Consider the following 23,121-nt stretch of genomic DNA (forward strand, 5'->3'; position numbering starts at 1 on the left):
GTTGCAAATGCATTTAAATAGCCAAAAGGAAATAAAGTGTTGTAATTAATGGTATAAAGAGGGTAAACAAGATTTCATGAGTACATGGAATATTCCAGGTGCTGCAAATGAAATTTGCAAAAGCTAATAAGGCAATTAATATAAATGTACCTAGTTATTATTTTCAACTAACAAGGAACGAAAGACAGGGTCTCCGGAAACATGCCGAGACTGACCGACGGGTCGGTACCAAAAGTTTATGGAAAAATAAGATAAATTATAACAATAATGTTACTAGAATGCGATGATAAATCTACAAACATTTCACATAAGATAATGAGTAAAACAAATTTCCGGGGAACCCTGCCGGGGTTCGGGGAAATATTTAGAAATTAGATATTTAATTAATGTGAAATAAGTGCAACGGTGTGCTGTGCTAGGTTTAAAAACAACAAGGCAGCTGCATTAGCTATGCAAAGAAAGAATATAATATAATTTGACCAGGTGGCAACCGAAACCCTACCCTCGCATTTTGGGAAAAAAGTAAATGCAAGAATTACTTACTTTTTAGAGGAAAAACGTCCTGCCGGGTGTTCCAATGTGACGATTGTCAACTCCTTGTGCCGGACAAAAGGGTGATTGCGTTTGCCACAGTCGCCGGACGCAATTTACGGATGCTGTAATATGCAAGAAAGAAACTATTTAATACACGGTCGGCGGCAAATAAATTTCGATGTAACGTGTAATTTAAGGTACTTACCAGGTTTCTATTTGCCGATCGACACTGATTTTGTTAGAAATACGGTACTATGAGGCGTATAGTCACACCTTTTACGGGTGCTGAAATACAAAATAAAAACTGTTAAAAGCCGACAACGATTAAGAAAATTGCTAGCCACGCAGCCAATCGCCGAGATACTTACAAGGGAATTTTGAACTCCGGTACTGAACAATGTAATAGTCTCGAAATATCGAAATTCGGAAATAAAATGCCTCGTAATGGCGTGACCATTGGTTTTTATCGCCTAGAATTCGTTTAGGTCGACAATTCGATGAGAGTTGCAAGTTTACAAATGCCGGAAATTAGGGAAATCAAGGTACCATTTCGCCCTAGCAATTTGTATTCTTAAGAAATAATAAAAAGAGGAAATTTGGCCATAACAATGCGGGCTGGAACCCTGAAACGATTAATAAATTGTCAATAACGACGAGGGAAACAATAACACCTTAATTTTTGTAACTAATATTTAATAACATACTAATGTTACAACCCGACTTCACTCATCAATCAGAAAACTCGAACATACGCCTGGCAACACTTACCACAGATTACGCAAATATGAATATTTGTGTATAACGGGTGTTACAATGCCTCAAACCTGTCATGAATGTCAAACTAAATGACAGGTCCGCCAACATACCCGATGCAATTGCCATAAACAAATAGATGTTGTGAGGACGGACCAATGAATTAAACGTCACTTCTACTCCACACTAGATGGCGGTTTAGCGTAGTTGATAGCAATGCAGGAACAATCCGGTAAGTGTTTGGACGTTAAAAATAATTATACATTACAACCTCCGCAAAGTAACGCCTGATTCAATAAACTATTATAAGTATGTTATTCGTTGTCTAGTATCCATAGTAAAAGCTTTGCTTAGTTTGGAACTAGGTCAATTAATTGGTGTCAAGTGTCCCATGATATTTATTATTATTTTTTATTTATTTTTGGGAACTACCATGGGAATGCAATAAAAATTCTAGAATTATAATTTGACTGCCAAATTAAATGGTTTATAATGAGCGAAGCTGCCCACGGTGAGAAGTTATATTTTTTTAATAAATAATTAATTGAATTGCAACTTTATTTTGCGGTGGTCCACATAAATAAACTACAAAAACAACCGAGCGAGCAAAGATGAAAAAAATAAAATGAACTACCAACAATTACTTTTTAACCCCCAACGCAAAAAGGAAGTTTGACCGCTATGTGTGTCTGTGTGTCTGTCTGTGGCACCATAGCTATTAAACGGGTGAATTGATTTGAATGCGGATTATTTTATTTGAAAGCAGGCTTTCTAGCAATGGTTCTTAGACATTTTTTATCAAAATCAGTTCAGCTTTTTTTGAGATATTGAACTTTGAAGTGACAATGTCGGGGGTTTTCCAACTCTTCGTTGGTTAGGTTTGGTTATCCACACCCGCAACCTTATAAAACCTTCACACTGTAAGAACACATACATCACACAAACCCAATCATCACTAACACCACACTACACTGCCATGTTTCGACCTCAACCAGAGTTCATCCTCAGAGGAACACAACCATTCACAGTACTACCAGATGTTTGATTCAGCCCTGAACGCCTGATTCAATTAATTATTGAAAAAATTATAGTTCGTGTTACTATGCAGCTGTATACTCATCAAAATATCCCTGAAATTCGGCAGCGGCACTTCCAAAAGTCCAACTTCGAGGCGCTGTTCAAATTTGCTGATTTTTACATCGGATAACCTCTACTATTGGTCGAGCGACTTCTGTTGATTTTCCCCGCTCCATTGTTAGACTAGTAATAACATTTGACCTGTTCAACGCTGTTTTTTTTTTCCTTTCCATATTGACACGAAGTAAATTAGCTACGGCTTATACACATCAAGGGAAAACTTTATATTTTTTGATAACCTTGTTTACTCGTAGTGGTGAATTAATTTAAATCAAAATAAATGTTGTAAGCAAATTTCGACCCAATTCCAATAACGCGATTGGATTGATTTGAAATCCAGTAAATATTTTTGACGACCAGATGGCCTAGTGGTTAGAGAACCTGACTACGAAGCTTGAGGTCCCGGGTTCGATTCCCGTGTTGTGGCAGATATTTGTTAAATAAATGTATTTAAGTATGTATCTTTATCTATACAATTATATTTATCCGGTGCTTAGTACCCATAACACAAGCTTCGCTAAGCTTACTTTGGGACTAGGTGAATTGGTGTTCATTCATCTGCTAATTAGCTCAAACTACTACGCTGCCACGGCTTTTTTTATTTTTATATAAATTATAAAAATATATGTAGAAACTTATTTATTTGCAGCTGTTCACACCTGATCGCCTTTGTCTTAGACGAAGATTTTACTTGATGCATTAGAGCATAAAAAGTCATTTTATGTCGCCTAGATCCAGCATAAATACGAACATTACGAACATGAGAAGTGAAAAAGATATTTTATTCATAGTACTGAAAAAATATTACAGATGGCATTTTGTGCTACCTTTTAACAGTGTTGATTAGTATTCCCTTCATTTAAATTTACTGATCACTAAGTACAGCACGTTTAAAAAAGGGTAAGTAACAAAAGGTTCAAAATACGGGCCGGGTCCTATTCAGAAAATGGAGATAAAATGGCGCCCCTCCGAGTGACGCAACATTGAATGGAACCTTTTCTAACTGGGCTGTCCTATCTTTTGGACTTTCGATAAAAACGTCACCCCGGGTCCTATATTTGGGAAGCTCCGAATTGATAATGCATTTTGCGTCTCTATTTATTTTAAATACAAGTAATTTTTGTGAGTGAAAAAAGTATTTACTTACCGTACTTAAATAATCTTTGGAAACCGTGGTGGCCTATAGTTTGACTTATTGCCTCTCGAGTTTTTCGAAATTTTTGTGCGAAATTACATTTGAAATTTACCGCGATCTTTACGGTGAAGGAAAAAATTAGTGAGGAAACCTGCACAAACCAGCGTAGAAATGTAATGGTGTATGTGAAGTTCCCAATCCGCACTGGTCCCGCGTCGGAACAACGGCGCAAGCTCTCTCGGTCTAATAGGAGCCCTGTGCCCTACAGTGGGACGTATATAAGCCGAGATGATGTACTTAATTAATAAATTGGAACCCATTTTTATTTATATCAAGCTTTAGTCAATATTATTATTTAGCCTATTCTGTCCCACTGCTGAGCAAAGGCCTCCCCCAATACTTCCACTGCTCTCTGTCCCCTGCATACAAGGGCCAGTCAATATACCTAATAAAATCCTTGCTAATACTATTATTAATGAGCACCTTATAAAAGTTAATCAATCGCGGTAAAATATATCCCTTAATAAATATATCCTAACTAATGAGTGAATCTATAAATTACCACTCATTCTTATTCATTTCGTTAATTTTATGTCATTAATGAAAATAATTTCCCATTTAAAATGCTGATTCCGATAATACGACTTCACTACGAAATAAAATTTTAACCGACGTCCTCTAAAGTGCAATGCGTTATGAATCGAGTCAATTTGATGCGGTTGCATTGTACCGCAGCTATTTAGTTTGCACTCAGTCATCAAATGCGTTTATTAACGAAATGTTACTGGTTGTCACTAAATTGAATGCGGTACTTTATTTAACAGCGACTTCGCACGCGTAATCTATTCGATCCGGTACATACAATTGAAAGTCTGGGATTTTACAAAAAATCCCGTGGGAATTCCCAAAAAGTACATCGTGGTTTTCGTTGACGTTGCATTAACAAGCATGCCAAATTTCATGACTCTAAGCCCAGCTGTTCTTGTTTTGAGATTTTATTCCTATCTCGTCGGAATATCGGGATAAAAGTAGCCTATGTGTTATTCCAGATGTCCAGCTATTGACATACCCAATTTCCTCCAAATCCGTCCAGCCGTTTATAATATTAGTAGGATGTCTCTTTTTTTAAACAGGGTTTTTCGTGGTTGATACTTTTTTTACTTTTAATTAACCAAGAAGCTCTCTTGCGACTTGTTTTAACACACTTTTAATGATCACTTTGTCTTGACATTTGATACGTTTTAGGACTTAAATGATTAAATTTTAAAGAAATCACTTATCACAAGAAATATTCACATTTCGAGTTAAACAAAACTGTTTTATACTAAGTACTGCTTAGTAACCGGCTTATATTTGCAAAATAACTGTAGGTATCTAATTAATTTTTGATACAGTTTTATTATTCCTAAATCCAACACCATTTCCACTTGACGTCGTTTTTCATGAAAAGCTCTCATAAATCCCTCGCTGTATTAGGTATTAAAAGTTGATATTTTTCGAAACTAGTTTAGGCATTTTGTAATAAATAGAAGCTTGGTGATTGATGACCGGGCGCCGCGTGAGTGCCATGAAATGAGATGCAGCGAAATATACAAGCTATAGTTCACATAATGTATGGACACAGATTGTTTGTTTTTAAAATTCCTTACATTTTGAGGCTCAATAGAAAAAAAAACTAACCTTTATTGGACTATACCCTTTCATTTCTTATAATTTTATTTGTCATACGAGTTACGGGCCATAACGTTCATTTGCCATAATATTAGACGCCATAATTATTGAGTGTCATAAGAACAGTATTTAATCAGCACAAGGACATCTACTGACTGTATGACATAGGCCTCTCCCACAGACCTCCAATTGTTTTAGTTAGAAGCGCAACCATCGTCAATCTTCAGCTTTAACCAGTGGCTATAGATTTAGTTAACACATATTATATTCGATTTTTTTTAAGCTAAACTGCAACAGCATCCGCTAAGCAATGCCTCGTTATCCTACGGGATAAAAATTTAATGAGTCCCACGAACATTTTAAAAAGCATCTTTTCGAAAACATCTTTTTAAAAACAACCCGCAAAATACCGCAACATAAAATCTCTTATTACAGAAATGTCGCCTCTCGCGTCGTTAAGGAAATGAGTTACGTACACATACACTATAAACAGAGTATGTGGGTTGCATCGCATTCAATTCCGTGCTTTTTAATTATATGGGTAAATCCGTGCGAGTTTGCTTTTTAAAACGTTTTTTAAAGCTTTTGTGTTGGTTTAATCTTTGTTTGAATGTATGTCGTATTTTGGGAGAAAATCAAAAACATTATTATGTACGTTCGATAACTAGGCTTTCCATTTTCTTAGGTTACAAAATTTAATAATCAACTTAAAATAAAATGAGACTTCGTGCGTTTTTAGTGGGTATGCTTCCTAAAGTGAGAGAGCCCCACTTTTCCACTATGGCCTCTCCAGGCCAAACCGTATACGTAAAGCTTACATCTTCAAGAAATGGTTAGAATTGCGTCAAGGCGCGAAGCGCTTTACTTAAAATCGAAGATAAACGAATAAAAGTGGTGAATTTGTCAACTCAGTGTTACAAATTTGGGACATGTTCGACTTTGTACACCTTTTTCTCTTATTTACTGTTATTTTCATGTTTTTATACCGCGCAAATTTTCTTCCATACAACCCTGACAATCTCCTGACAATAACGAACACAACTAAAAAATATTTAGCGGAATCGGTCCAGCCGTTCCCGAGTTTTGCGCTTAGCAACACATTTTACGATTCATAACTAACACAGATAAAAAGTCATACAATACAATACTATTTAACTAACACCGATCCAAATCTAATATTGTCCTCACAAATTTCTGAACGCTCTAAACCTTCAACACTTATCTACCCTACGAATTAACATCACTATCTAGTTATATCATTATGTAGATATTTTGTTATCTAACAGCTAACTTACCTGATACAGGAGATTTGTACAGACTGAGTATAGGCTCCGACATCAGGGGGCCGCTTGGCTCTGTGGAGAAATGAGTTTGTGGAGAAATAGAACATGGATAAATCAACCTAAATAAGCCATTTTGTGAGGTGTCAGTGGAGTGGTTATTTAATTACTCTTTATTTCTTTACTTACTTTGTTTTGTTAACTTTTCTTTTTGATGAATCGATAGTCAAATTGCAGATATTAGGCAATGGTTCCTATCGTTTTTTTATCAGAAAAGTTCGTATATATCGTGCTCTCTAAATTGACTTCAGTACCTACCCATCGTACAGCCGTAAATTTTTCATTTTGATATTTGACACTAAATAATAAAGTTATATTTTAATCGATACAAGAATATCACTCATTTAATACGGTATTTGACAACTCCTGAATTTGTCATGTCTTATATATTATTATGAAAATATATGATATACAGCGAGTGTTTAGCGAAGAAAAAACTTAAATCGGTTGAAAATTGGGTTTATAGAGATTATTTGACAAATAGATTTACCTGTCTTTTTCTCAAACACTTTACTCTATGCAGCAAGTACTCGTATGGCGCTACTTGCGTGTGACGTAATACGCAAGTATGTCTTTCTCTTTAAACCTTTATTACTTTGTTATTTGTAAAAGCAGCATAAGAATTATTTCTCTATTCGATAACAGGTATTGTAATTTTTTAATTTATAAAACACACACAAACATCACGCCTGTATTTCCAAAATGGGGTAGGCAGAGCACACGAAACGTTACCGTTTCGGAGCCACTTTTAGCAATTTTAGGGTTATAAAACATAATTATAAAAATAGTCCAAATACCGTATTGGTATACATTTTAGATGCCGTCGTATTCAGATTGAGATCTGACTTTTTCCGATGGAAATACGTCTGTAATAGTATTACCACTTTCGATTTAATTTAATGTCACATCCGGTTCGACGACCAATATTTCGTATTTTGTTCTTTATTTAACCCCGATGCCATCTTAATAAATGCTGTTGGCAACATTATTTACTTTTGAATAATTGAATGATTTGTTTTTATCAATTTAAACCTTTATCGATCGACGTCAATGAAAACTTTACCTCTTTAGTAAGGCTTAGACCAAGAATAAAATATAATTAATTTTATCGGACGGCCCAAATACATAGGAGTTAATTTGAAGATTAAAAAAAATATTAACAAAAAAAAGTACATTCTTTTTGCCAATTTATTGTATATTTTTTTACACTTTACTTGAATTTGTCATTTAGCTTACTTAATTATGCCTACTGAATTTCGAATCAAAGACGAGAGTGGATCAATTTCGACTTTCAATATTTGAACTCACAAACGTACTACAAACTAACACGGCAAGTTATAAAAGCTTGATAAAAGGAAATCCTATGAGGATCATTTTCGTTTGCCTGAATAAAGTCACACTATAATAAACATGTGATTTATGCGCAGCGTCTAAGTAAAAACTTGGAGACTGACTTATTAAGATTAAACATGACATGTGCTACAAATACTGAAACAGCAAACTCTCCAACAAACAGGCGTATAAATAAAAAAAGGTTATTTAAAACGAAATAATTCCAGCAAGTTTCTTGGCAGTGACCAGCAGATGTACTCTCGGCTATTAGCGGAGTCACTTGCGAGAAATAAACGAAAGAGTTGCCGAAATATCCTCAAAATATTACCCGTCGTGTTGCCAGTACGCAAAAATTTCCCCAAAGTGATGGTAGTTTCGAGAGAAGTGGTAACTGTGCTAAATAATGTGCTAATTACTAGTGTATCAAACCTCGAAATTATAATTTTATCACTCAGACTATTTCAATCAAATTGAAGTCAAATTAACAATAAAAGAACCGTGCTAATTGAGATTGAAAATCTCATTTAGGGGTAATTTACACTGACACTAGCAACGCTGATAACCATTTTTTATATTTTGGTATCAACGTTGATAAAAGTCAGCCAAGAACATATCGGACTTCATACATTTAGAGTTTCGTACTAAATGTAGATTATACCGACCGACCGGATGGCTGAGTGGTTAGGGAACCTGACTACGAAGCTTAAGGTCCCGGGTTCGAATCCCGGCCGGGCAGATATTTGTATGAATAATACGAATGTTTGTTCTCGGGTCTTGGATGTTTTATATGTATTTAAGTATGTATTTATCTATATAAGTATGTTTATCCGTTGCCTAGTGTCCATAGTACAAGCTTTGCTTAGTTAGGGACTAGGTCAATTGGTGTCAAGTGTCCCATGATAAGTCTAGAAACTTCCGTACTCATTTGACAACAAAAGTAAGTACATATAACAGGAATATTAAAACGGATTTATCAACGTTGTGCAATGAGACTTGGGCTTTTGTTAATCCTGAATTTACACTAAAAAAAGATTTACTAATACTAAGGTCTACCAGTAGCTAAAAGTTAGATGATGTCTTAGAAAACCACTTTTGCAATATAAGCATACCTAATTTTGGTTCCTAATCAGTACATTTTGGCTAAACGTCAAGTAGCAAAACTAGTTCAGCTATCCTTTTTTTTTCAGTGTAGGTATTCTGATTCAATCACAGGTTATTTATTTCCGCCACTGGCAACACTAATAGCACTCTTGTATTGGCATTGCGCCTAGGCAGAGATTTGTTATTACTGCACTGGGGCTCCCCGATATCATGTTCTTTTATTTTAACGGTGCCAACCGGTTATAAAGAAAGTTTCAGGTGAATTTGCGGCATTAAAACTTCTTCTGATAGTCACTAGTTCTTATTTAAAAGATGATTAGGTTAAAAATAAAATTAACTAAAATAAAGTTTAAAGCAAATACATACTTTGAAATTAAATACTAATAAACGCCGTCGTAGCCTAATGGTATGGTACTTATTTGATCTTGCCTCTCAAGCAATGAATTGTGGATTCAAATCCGGGCTCGCACATCTGCACATCATCATTCATGTGCGAAATTCAATTTAAAATTTACCACTAAGTATACGGTGCAGAAAATATGTGAGGAAACCTGCACAAACCCGCATGAGAACTACGGGCCAAGACCTCTCATTCTGGAGGCCTGATGATGATGATGATGATGAAATACTAAACAAGTAGTCATGAATCAAAAGCAACTGAAGTAGTCCATAGTAAAATATTATTTAAAGAAAATAAATATTTCAAGTTAATTTTTTAAGACTGAAACGCGATGAAAATCATATTTTTGAAACTATTTCGTCACTCAATGAAAGTATTTTCTTTGTGTTTGGCCTGTAACTTGTTGGTACGTGCTAATTTTTTTGCTGAAATGGCAATGTCGTCATGAAAATAGCTTCCATCCTTCCATCTTCTTATTTATTATAAGAATAAAAACCGAAAATAAAGCGGTACGAAATCAACTTTAAAAGTAAGATTGTTAATTATCTTTTAATTAACCTAACACAGCTAACAACACCTAAAACAGCCCAATCCTATGGTAGAGATGATTTCTCCAGAGCTTGAACGGAATGAACGAAACGAGTGTACTCGTAAGTCATGGTTCCAATGATTTTATTTCGCAAAGAATTTCACAAAATTGGTGTCCAAAAAAAATTAAGTTGCATATAAGCGTTCAAGTGAAAAATGTGCGATTAATATCCTACCTAAATTTTAGATAGCAAAAAGTTTAATATCATATAGTTTTCGTTCCAATTGTTATTAAATCTCTGTATATAATCTAGTCTTTGTAACACACACATGGATACTGACATTTACTCGTTTATTTTATTCGTGCCGGCTGGTTAAACTACCTATGACTTGTTTAATTAATAACTGTTTTTTTCTAAGTAAAACATAATTAATATACAATTCCACTGGCAATTTGTGTCAAGTAAAAACCTACTGCTTGATAAATAAACAATGAAAAAAGAGATTATGATCTCAGTACGCAATGATGTAAAAAGTAACGATTTTTGTGTAAATCAAAAATCAGTGCGGCCAAAAACTATGTTGGCTTCGGTTTTTAAAATTACTTTTTTTTTTACGTGATTTGACTTACATTTTACCACAACGCCACATAATTTATTTTTTGTTTATTAGTAACCTCTGAAACAAGCGGCGGAAGAAGCGCCTACAAAGAATCTCCGCCAGTCTGAGGCCGTCGCACAATTCAAGCAGGTATTTTTCAATTGAAATAGCTTTTTAGTCGGTATTTTTCTTATTCAAAATACTAGACGCCCCGTAAGGCCAGAGTACCGTGTTTTATTAAAATACTTTAAATATTGTTTGTTTTCTTTCACTTTTTTATTCTATTATAATATCATTTGAAGATTTACTTATATATTGATTTGAAAATTAAAGACACTTTTATTATTAGCATTAACTGTGAATTCGTTTATGTTGATTGCTTTTTTTTTATCCAACCACAGACCACTAACACCTCCAATGTGCAAGCGAAAGTGACATATTTCCCACTCACCTCTACAAATGAGAGACATCGAGACACTGTCACTGTTCCTTAAATATTAAATACGTATATTTGTGTTTCACTTAAAACTAGTTACACTAGCGCAACTACGCACACTAAGCTGTACTATTTAGAATTTCGCGTTACCAACTATATATCACTAATTACAGGCATGAAGGCGATTAATAAAAACTTTGTACTGGCGAGCCCTATATATCGGAATGGCACTAAAAAGACACTTTTAAATGTTCACTTCAAATTATAGACATCAAAAATTTAACTAAATACACCGAATTATGTTATTTTCGTCATAAGGTGCATGTCATAGTGCGTTGGTTTTGTTTACGATTTGGTCGCGCGGGCAGGCGACGGGTCGCGCGGTTAGGTGCCGTGGAGGCGATGGACTGGAGGTTGGTGACGAGTCAACACAGCCTCGCGGCTCGCGCGTGCGCCCCAGCCCGGCTGAGGCACGTGGGCTTCCACAACATAACCAGCGATAAACGAGTACGGGACGCATGGCAAGTGTTAAGAGCGAGGCTGAAAGTATCGCAAGTTTGTAAAAGATAATATAAAATCGTAATCGCTCAACCGTGATAATGATAATCACACAAATTATTGAAAATGTTACGAGTATATCAGATTCAGTACCAAGCAACCGGAAATCAGGTTCTCCTTTTCGCACGCAGTTTTTGCTACAAAGCGGAAAAACGCTGCTACTGGTTACTATCGTAACGCGTAGCGATATGTGGTCGCGAATGTGGCAAAGGCAAAAGGTCTTACATATAATATAGTGATCTCTTTTTACGTCTCTCAGCTGCACACAGTCAACTCTCACAATAAGAGGAATTGAGTGTTAATTCGTCACATACATATTCGAATTGCTTATTTTCTTAATTATTGTGCAGCTACCACGCATAACTGCTGCGTCCTTATAGTGGAAATATGAAAGTAGGTGTTTAGTCCATCCATCCGTTCACCTCTGTATTATATTTTGATTAGTATTTAAAGTGGAGGTGGAGGTACTACATCTTGACTTACGATTCTTGCGTGACATTTTGAAACAGTTGTGTGGAAATTTTTGAAAAACATTTCTTAGTTCGTTCTTCTATGAGTCTGTAACTAGGTGATTCCGGCAGTTTTTTCTATCAATCAGTCTTTAACTATCGTTATTCTTACATACAATACATCTAAGTGATACATCATAAGCTGATAAATCTTGCTTTTAATGTCTAAACTAGGTTAGATTTTTCTTTCCGTAATGTATTTAGCTATAAACAGAAATCTAGAATGGTCTAGATTCCACTCTACGAATAGTACCGGAGAAGAGCGAATGCCAGACAATCTTAATTAGTTTATTTATTTGCTAACAAATTTAACGTAGAAACTTTACGTATTTTTAAATTATTCTTTTTTACTTGGTAAATAGGGAAGAAGGCATAGATTAAATGAGGTGTTACTATGTGTATCGCCTATTGTAAGGCCGGCAACGCACCCACAGTCCTAATAATGTTGTAGGTGTCCATGGGCGGCGGTGATCAGTTACCATCAGGTGACCCACCTGCTCGTTTACCAGCTGATCGATAAAAAAAACTAATAAAATTGATGTCTCTCTTATTAGCGTGTTAGTTACGTTGTTCAATCAAACTATCGATTTTTGATCATCATTATCGTCATTTCCAGCTTATACTCGTCCCACAGCTGGGCACAGGCCTCCTCTCAGAAAGAGAGCGTTTGGGCTGTAGTTCCCACGCGGGCCCAGTGCGGAATGGGAACTTCAAAAACACCATTGAATTGCTTCGCGAGTTTATGTGACGATGAAAATAAACTAATATTATTAAATAAATGTTGCTGGAAATTCCTTAGTTTGTCAGATACACGGAATTAACTAATGCTACGCAAATTTGTTTTATCCCCGACGATATCTTATACGAAAAGCGCCAGTTAAATTTTTAGAAAATAGATCGGGTGGGATGAGTATAGATATCAGCCAGTATTTGAGCTGGCACTTTTCAGGTATTTTTCAGAAAAATATTGTGCAGCTAGCTACGTTTTAAATTTCTAAAAGATAAAATCTTAAACAAGGATGTTGACGAAACCGACGCAGATGGCAAGATTTGTTGATCAAAGAAGAGCTGATCGAGCAACGTGTCCCGAAGAATAGACAACAACTATGAAAGAAAAGTTTTTGAATAACGGGAAAAATATTTTATAGACGTATATTTTGAGTGTACTACGTATGTAAGTGGACGGCTAAATTGGAATAGAATTTCAAGACTCTCGGACGTAAAATCCCAAAGTCTTAACCGTCAAGTCGAGTAACAAAATTTTGTATGGATAAATCATCATACAAGCGAAGATTTTTCGACAAGTGAAATATCGCTAGATGGCGTTAGTATCGTGAGTTCCATTTCACGTTACACTCTTGCATGTACTTGCCTCATTTATTTAACCAATCTCGTGACACAAATTTCAAAGTTGTCAATGCGCCGGTATACCTTTACTTGCCCGAATTTCATGTGACATAATATTCAACTGCTATAATATAGTTTCTTATAAATTCATTTACACTACTCATTGTTTACTATATTAATCAAATGACAGAATCTATGTTTCCCATAATATTAATATCAATAATTTAATTTTTCATAATCATTGTAATCCGTAGTATCACATGCCATACCTAATTTCATTGGCCATCTATGTAAATGGCGATTATCGACACTACTGATAAATCCCATACGTTAAACAACCCTTTGAATTGGGTAAATTTTACCCACATAGGTTAAGTTAGGATAGAATTGCAACAAGGCGCCAAGCGCCTCAACTACGCGGAATAGGAGCTCCGCGTAGCGGAGCTCCGTCATCATTAATTACAGTCGTTCAGGCCCCTAACAGACTCAGGTTAGGTTAGATGTTCAGAGGAAGAAGATAATACATAGCCAAGATGGATTCAGAAAGAAACACTATTTAGTATGACGTTTGAATATTCTATTAAATAATATTATTGCACTTTATAATATAGAAATCAATGCGTATTGCATTATTTGTATCATTGTTGCATCTAATTTTCGCGAAAATATGAATATATCAAATAAATTTTCTAGTAAGCGAAATATTCGGGTAAATGAATTTTCGGACATACGAAATTCGGGCAAATTAAATTATAGCATATAACTTAAAAAAGGCCTCCTCAATGGTTTTCAATGGTTACCGCAAGCGAACTCGCAGTTAAAGGTTACTAAGTAATATTATAAAATGTGAGTATATTTATTTGCTTCTTTAAGCTTAAAGTAACACCATCAAATAGTGATGCAATTTGGTATAATTTGAGACCCAAAGAAGGATATAGGCTGATATTTCGCCTGTCGGAAAACCCTCATTGACCTTGAGAGTGGATGGATGCAAACTCAATCAATGTATTTTATCTTGTGTACATCTCTATCTCTCTCTCTTTCTCTATCGCTCCAAATACCAAAGACTGTTCGTTGTTTTTCTTTGGAGCTACATTGATTGGTCATTTTCCGACTGTTTATGATGATGGTGAAGGTAGCCATAAAAAGTAACCTTATTACGTAACAACCAACGTCGCAGGGCAGTGTTAATACCGTATTAACTTTCCTTCTTGCCTAGAGTTACCATATCTCATAATATGCCATGGAATTTCAGGAATTTTAGACTCTTCGGGAGTAATCCAAACCGAAAAGTTGGAAGGATTTTTAATTTTTTTAAGAGTATAGCGTAATATTTGTAAATCTTTTTCTTGAAAAGTTACAAAATGAAAATTAGAAATCAACTTTGATAGAAAGAAAAAAATACATTATTCCGCTGTGTTAATTAAGGAAACAGCGCAACTTCTCGGATTATAAATTTATTTCGCACCTATTCTTTTTGAGAACAATTTGGCTTTTAATACTGACGTGTTGTAAATCAAAATCATATTTTTCCGGACAATCCATTAAAAAACTATTATTCTATTTAATTGGCTGCCAGACAGCCAACACGCTGACATAGCTATACAATCTATGTAATAATATGCATACCAAACTTTAACTCTATGCGATTACTGAAAGTCATTGTACCTAATCATGTGATCTTAATGGCGCAAATAAAATTAATGAAGAAATCGTGAAGGAAATCTGTATTTGCGTCAAATTCTCGGTATTTTTTGGAAGGACATCATGCTTTTATTCCGGTATTTTAGTTTTTTCGCTTGGCAACGCCGTCCTCGCCTGCCCTTTCTGACCCATTAAGGGATTTAAAGTCGGTAACAGTTCTCAGCGAGTGCTTACGCGGCGCGCCCTTTCCAAATTTTAATTAGATGTTCCGCGGTTTGCTTTTTCGTTGCTGCGTACTTTTTGTACTTTTGGATTTTTTTCCTCGTAAACACATGGATACACCGAGGCCAGTGGGAATGGAAAAAAGGAAGACGACGGTTCGATGCGAGTAATATAATCTTTCTAATATTATAAATGCAAAATTTTGTATGTGTGTGTGTGTGTGTGTGTGTGACCGGATAGCCACGTGATTAGAAAACCTGACTATGAAACTTAGGGTCATGGGTTCGATCCCCGATTAAGGCAGATATTTGTATGAATAATACAACTTTTTTCTCGAGTCTTGGACGCTTATACTTAATGTATTTAAATATCTGTATAAATGTGTTTATCTGTTGTCTTGTATCAGTAGCACACACTTTGATTAGTTCGGGAAATTCATCTGTTAAAAGTAGGTACGAGTAGCAGATGTTTTCAAATAAAACATACCTAGTATACTTTTATCCCGACATTCTCACAAAATCCAAACAAAATTCCAAAATCCTAACCGCCAACATTTATTTTGTTCGTCATACATAAGTTTAATAAAGCACATATATGTAATTTTTGTTTATTCCCAATGAGAATGTCAATTCTACTGCCAGACTTAATGATTAACGCAAACGAAGCCGTAAGTAAAGGCTAGTTGTTTCTATAAAAATATGTCGCAAGCACGTGTCGCAGAAAATTAACTTCATTAGTTAAATTTACATGAAATGCTAATTATAACTTTAATCCTCTGCGTGCATAGTTTTAAGGCTTAATTATACGGGATACGGGATGCATGCAAGCCTAGCTTATGCGCGATCGTAATATTTATGAACAATATAATAAAAACCAGCCAGGTGCAATAGTAGTTTGTGTGACTGTTAGGTAATGAGAAGTATTAAAATACGACTGTTTCATAACAACATCTCACAAGTTTTTTAATGCGTAATAATAATTATGGGGTGCAGGAAGATCTTAGAGTGGAAATCCTGGGGCGCGACAGGCCCGAGAGGACGTCCGCACATGAGATGTAAGGATGACATCAAGAGAATAGCCGGGTCAAGCTGGAATTAGGTAGCACAGAACAGAGAGAAGTGGTGAAAGCTGAAGGATGCCTACACCCAGAAAATGGCTAAAAAGAAGGAGGAGAGAGAGAGAATAATTATGTACAGTTTGCACTTTGCTTAGTTTGGGACTAGTCAATTGGGATCAATGGTCTCATAATATTTATATATTTTTTTATCTTTCTCTCAAATATTATACACAAATCAAATAATCCTTCGCCTCTCAAACAGAGGGTCGTGGGTTCAAACCCCGGCTCGCACCTCTGAGTTTTTCCAAATTCATGTGCGGAATTACATTTGAAATTTACCACGAGCTTTGCGGTGAAGGAAAACATCGTGAGGAAACCTGCACAAACCTGCGAAGCAATTCAATGGTGCGTGTGAAGTTCCCAACCCGCACTGGGCCCGCGTGGGAACTATAGCCCGAGCCCTCTTGTTCTGAGAGGAGGCCTGTGCCCAGCAGTGGGACGTATATAGGCTGGGATGATGATGATGATGAAATAATCCTTGCAACAAAACATTCTGAACATCGAAAATGGCGGTAAGTAGAAACTTTTCTGATGCTTATCACGCAGCCCTAGTTTTATTTAATTCAAAGACTCCCCAAACGCGGCACCAAATTACATTTTTTTCCTAAAACCATAGTAAAATAGAACAAGTATGCACACTCCGACCCTTTAGGAGACTTAACTGCCTACTCCGGCGTGGACGGTTAGGGTTGTCGATGTCTATTTTAGATTAATTAATTACCTACCGGCAAATAATTTTAGTATGAAAGTTAACTTAAAATTATCTATTATGTGTGTCTAGAGAAACAAGAATCTTTGCCGCTCTATTATTATTATTATACTAAATTTAAAAATATTATTTATAAATTCGCCGAAGTGGTGATGGCGACTGTGTACATACTACTCATGTTTCCTACACATAATACCATAGCTATATTGTTTATAAGTAGGTGTATCTATTATTTTTTTATGTGTCCTTGCACAAAACTATCACACTACACTTATATACTACTAATTTACAACTATACCTGATACAAAAAATACGTAACGTACGAGTACGCGAACGTAAAAGGTGATCATCTCGCGAAGCGAGCGCAAGACGAGTGAGCTAAAATCGAAACGTACGCCACCGACGGCAGCGCAGCTTTGACTAAAGAAAACTTAATCCTCCTTAAATTATCAGTGAGTGCGTGCGGCGGGTGCGATGTACTTTTGTTCGTAGTGAACCTACTTATTCTCTTTTACCATGCTAAAACCGACTCACGCTTGACGTTTTATATGCAGCATGTTTAAGTGTATTAACTCTGAGTTGACATTTTGAAAACAAAAATAATAAGTATGTCACCCCCCTACCCCTATCTCCTTTCCCCCTCTTATCCCCCGCCCCTATTTTCTTTATTTATTCAGCTGGTCTTGAAATTATACTTATGACAGAAAGACAGCATCACCCTTCAGATAAAGAATCCTAATAACTTCAAAACTTAAAGATTTAGAAGCTCCGCACTTTACTATGCAAGTCTCTTATTTCTGAACTTAAATTACGCTCAGCGACGAATTTGAGAAGACGCTCAAATTAAAGTACTTAATCCTATTTGCCTGACGCTAATTTCAAGACTGAAAATGTTTATAATTCAGAGGTTTCATGAGTCTTCGGACTTCTTCGGCGTAGTTGTTTTAGTACAAAGCTAAAGGCGTCTTTGATTGGCCTCTGGATAGAAATATTCAATATACATCTAGACAGTAAAATTGGTTTTAGCTTGGCAGTTTCACACATTCGAAGCACAATATTTTTTTTCTTTACTTCTCCGAATTTTTTTTCACATAATTTGAAACTTTAATTAACCCCTATTCTCAACTAATAGTAGATGAGGCCAAAGGTGTCTTACTAGTTTATTACCCTTATGCATTCCTCATACATAACAAATCTTATACTTCTTCTTCTCACTTCTTAAATTTAAGAGCTACTTTCTTGTCGGTTGAGAAATCGCCGCTCCGCACGGTCTTTGGACAGCTGTTTGACTTCCTCATACGACACGACACCCACCTTTTCCTTCACCTGGTTATAATAGGTCAATCTTGGTCTTCCTCTAGCTCGTTTTCTTTCTACAACATAACATATCTTACTATTTCTTCATTAATGACAGGCTTCTGCTTCGCGCGCTCGGCTTGCACGCTGTGATTGAAATTGTGCCTAACTCTCGTTTTCGCTTCGCTCGTCATCGTACCCAATTTTTAGGAAACTAAATCGACAGTAAAAGTGACGAATTACAATACCAAAATCTGTTTAAAGTAGGACATATTTGGCCCCATCCAGTGCTGGTTAAGTAAGACAGTTATGTACGAAGAACAAGGTGTGCAATAACAGCTTTAGCCTATAAAAGTCTTTGATTATTATCTATCTAGAAATATATACGATGGAGTCGAATTCTATCCTTTAGTAATTCGCATAAGGAAAGATGAAGCGAACCGCTATTAAACGCGCACCACAGTTATCTAAGCCTATAAGACATACAAATACTCTTCCACATATAACTACGTTATAACGCAGGCCTCAATACCGCAAAAAAGTAGAAGAAAGAGAGAGGAAGAAAAGGGGGGCGGATCCCACAGGATGTAGCTATAGAACACGTATGGCGGCAGAAAAGTAAAATAAATATATTGAGGAGAATATGGATTCTAAAGCAACGCATGAACCAATCAGTTCTATATATAATATCACCTACTCAAATGAGCCTAGCTTGACACTAAATCGAGATTATTATTTTCCAGCAACTATCCATTAGCTGCTAGAGCCGACATCTTCTTCTGCTTCTTCTTCAGCGCGTTTTCGCCCACCGTTGGGCATACGCCTCTCCAATCTTTCTCCATCCAGATCGACTATCTGTCTCTCTCTTCCAGGCCGGTCCTGCTGTCTCCACAATGTCATCGGAACATCGAACAGGCGGTCTGCCCACATTTCTTTTGCCTAGCCGGGGCCGCGGTTTGCAGAGCCGACATACATATATTCAAAACCTATGCTTAACCCAATTTTGGAGCGTAATAATCAAAACCCTTTCAATCCTCACGTATCCGTATCATATGTATGTATGTCTGTATGTATAAAGGCAAGGGCAAAGATCATCGCATCCCATTGGGCGCAATCAAGCGGCCGTCAATCAACGACTCGCCTTACTTAATTACCTTCCCTCACATGTGGGGGGAGGCCTAAATAACTAACACGAGCCACTTTAGTCCTTAGCCCGTGTACGTAACGTCGTATCTCTAACGAATTGTGAAGCTAGTTTTGTGCGACGGCGCCATTTTAGATTTTATGTTAGTTGATGGAAGGTGCAGTTTAGGTTGGGGGTAAGGGGTGAGTGTGTGAGAGTAGATGTTGATGATTTAGATCGTTTCTAGGGTTCCGTACCTGAGGGGCAACTGACAGAACCCTATTCATAATCACTACATCACTGAAAAAAAAGATTTTCTAACAGTAACAAAAAATTTGTTGCTCGTAACATAACTTGAGTGCCTACAAAACTAAGGCCTACTAGTAGCTAAAAGTTAGGTGATTTCTTACAAATCAGTTTTGCAATTTTAGCATAATTTTGGTTCCTAATTAGTAAATTTTGGCTAAACGTCAAGTAGCCGAACTAGTTCAGCTATCCTTTTTTTTTTCAGTGTTGTTTGTCCATCTATCTATCTGATTGTCTGACGCAGGGGAGTAAATCTTAAGAACTGTAGTAGCTTTGTACCTGAACTGGATGTTAGTGGTGCGGGCTAGGGCTTGAACTCACGATCCACTGCTTGAAAGGCCGTAGGTCAAATCACTAGGCCACCACAACTTCTTGTTGTTATTAAATATAACAACAACTAGTTTTCTTTAAGACACAGAAAAAAATAAATGTATCACAATACACTTTCTATCGTTGACCTTTATACTCAGTTAAAAATAAAATAGGTTACTAGCCGTTACCTACGACTCCGTCCGCGCAAAATTCGTTTATCGCTATCCCGCAGGAACTATGCAATTTTCCGGGATATAAATTTTTTTATGTCCTTCTCCGGGATTCAAACTATCTGTATACCGAATTTAATTTAAATCGGTTCAGTCGTTTAGATGTGACGAATTAACAAATAAACAAGCAACAGACTTACAAACTTTCGCATTTATAATATTAGTAGGATTCAAAACGAAGTTTCGTAGTACTTTGACTTCCTGCTACCTACAGGGGGGGAGGTCAAAAGTGCCGTGCGTTACTTTGAGAAAAGGATGCAAAGACCGTCTACCCTGGAAAAATAAATACCTACACACTCATCCGTGAAATTACATACCTCTAATATATTTTTACCAAACACGAACAAGAAATAACTTCTTTGCAACACAATGTATTAGGCTATCCCGGTCATTACTAATTTTATAATTTGAATTCGGATTTTGTTCCCCGTACCTTGATTTTAGAGAAGCTGGATATTTCGTCTCGTGATCATGGCGCAAGCAACTGTGCCGGAATATCGAACTTCTCTAAAATCAAGGTACGCGGAACAGAACTCGAATTTAAATGATAAAATTACTTATTTGTATATCAGGATATACTAATTATAATATCGTCCCGTAGAGCGAAAAGTCACCAAGTCGTAAAATGACGAAATTGGCTTTTTAATGCCATCGACATCGCATTTTTTTTCTGCAAATTTGAGTCTAATCGCTGTGTCAATAGGAGCCATAGATCCAATTTTAAAAAGTTAGTAAAATCATTATTTTGTTGTTTTTGCGCATGAATTAAAGTGAGAAATAACTAAATTACTTAATGAATTTATACCGAAAATATATCTGTCAAAGGGGTTACTTAAGTCATTTTAGTTATTTTTGCCATATCCAGTTATGGTTATGACCGAGCACTATTTTGTTTCCAAGTTCACTAAAACGACTTAGTTACCTAACGATTGCAAATTTGCTACAAAATATGAAAGCGAAAATTAACTAAGTCGTTTTATTGAGTTTTCGATCATCAAATCATGGTAATATGAGCTTTAAAGATCATGCAAATTGTCATGGATTATACGAAGGTTATGCCATTATTGTTTCTTCCTATTCGCGATTCTGCACAAAATAAAATTCCACACATCTGAATTTGATCACATGCGTAATGCTTCACAGTCATTATTTCTACGCATCTTGTTTGTTCCTATTCGCGATTCTGCACAATATAAATTCCACACATCTGAATTTGATCACATGCGTAATGCTTCACAGTCATTATTTCTACGCAATCTTGTTTGTTCCTATTCGCGATTCTGCACAATATAAATTCCACACATCTGAATTTGATCACATGCGTAATGCTTCACAGTCATTATTTTACGCAATCTTGTTTCTTCCTATTCGCGATTCTGCACAATATGAATTCCACACAACTGAATTTGATCACATGCGTTATACTTCACAACACTGTATTTTTTTTTAAATATCATACATAACCGGGAATCAAACCCGGTCGAAATTGGGGCGGAGAAATTTTTTTTTTTTATATTTCAGTCGAACCCGTTTATTATTATTATTATTTTTAGGCTGCTGCTGCCTTCGGGAAGGCCTCGCCTCAAGGTGTTCCGTTCACATAACTTAAAGCTCGCGACCATGATCATTTTTACCGCGGGAAAAGCGACTCACGCAGTCCGTTCTTTTAAATTTCTAAACGCGACTAGGAAGAAACAAGATAGTATAGAAGATATATAGAATAAAGATAAAGATAGATATTAAGATAGTATCGTGAAGTTATAACGCATGTGATTAAATTCAGTTGTGTGGAATTTATATTGTGCAGAATCGCGAATAGGAAGAAACAGATTGCGTAGAAATAATGACTGTGAAGCATTACGCATGTGATCAATTCAGTTGTGTGGAATTCATATTGTGCAGAATCGCGAATAGGAAGAAACAAGATTGCGTAGAAATAATGACTGTGAAGCATTACGCATGTGATCAAATTCAGCTGTGTGGAATTTTATTTGTGCAGAATCGCGAATAGGAAGAAACAATAATGGCATAAACCTCGTATATACCATTGTCATTAAACAATTTTAATTATTTTTACACTGCAAAAACAAACAATAAATTGCTTTTTGTACTCTCATCAAAACATTTTAATGATTATTTGAACAACTTGGATGCGTATTGCTTGAATGTGGGTAATTTACGCGCGTCAGTTAGTGAGTTTATTGCTAAGAAGAAGGGCCCCGCGTCACCTTAGTGACTTTCATTTCATTCCCCATGGTGGCGTCGACCGATGCGCACGCGACTTAATTTCTCCATGTGCCGTGTGGTAATGAAAATAATGGATCGTGGTGCGTGTGCAAAGTTTATTTTAGGTTTGGTGAATAAAAATTACGGAATTGAAAAGGTAAGTGTAAACTGACAAAAAAAAAACCTATTATAAATTTAAATGTTCGACATTGTAGTTTCTTTCCAATTTGGTACGAGTACTTACGTGGTACGTGACGTTGGAAGAGTAAGGCCTAACTAGACGAAGACTGAAGAAAGATCGGGTCAGGAGTACTCTAAATCGACGTGCATGCATGAAAAGATTGATGAATGTAGAGGAAACGAGTTGTATGCCAGGATCGTAGCAGGTGGAAGAACGTAGTCTCTGCCTAACCCGTTGGGAAAGAGGCGTGGTTTTATGTATCTACTAACGTGATAAAAAACCTTGCGAATACGACTCACAAACATTTTTTTTGGCAGGAAAATCCTGACTGACGCTGAGAATCCGAAAAGTTATGAACGGCTAACCTTATTTTT

General features: G+C 36.2%; 1 protein-coding gene across 11 annotated transcripts in view; it reads right to left on the bottom strand.

Annotated features, from left to right (window-relative positions):
- Positions 1-23,121, bottom strand: part of bru3 (CUGBP Elav-like family member bruno 3) — a 1,256,451-nt gene that overhangs the window by 963,002 nt on the left and 270,328 nt on the right. Inside the window, exons 1-2 of one of the 11 annotated variants that reach the window (XM_074093040.1) lie at positions 10,983-11,360; positions 6,526-6,585 (exon numbers count right to left, since the gene is read on the bottom strand). The exons of 9 other annotated variants lie outside the window; for them this stretch is intronic. In XM_074093040.1, coding sequence (XP_073949141.1) covers positions 6,526-6,585; positions 10,983-11,001 — 79 coding nt within the window. In that variant the 5' untranslated portion in view covers positions 11,002-11,360. Of the gene's footprint in view, positions 1-6,525; positions 6,586-10,982; positions 11,361-23,121 lie in introns of those variants that run through there. One more of the 11 variants, XM_074093039.1, reaches the window with a different exon arrangement.

Source organism: Choristoneura fumiferana, chromosome 10 (genome assembly GCF_025370935.1).
Source record: "Choristoneura fumiferana chromosome 10, NRCan_CFum_1, whole genome shotgun sequence".
Lineage (NCBI taxonomy): Eukaryota > Metazoa > Arthropoda > Insecta > Lepidoptera > Tortricidae > Choristoneura > Choristoneura fumiferana.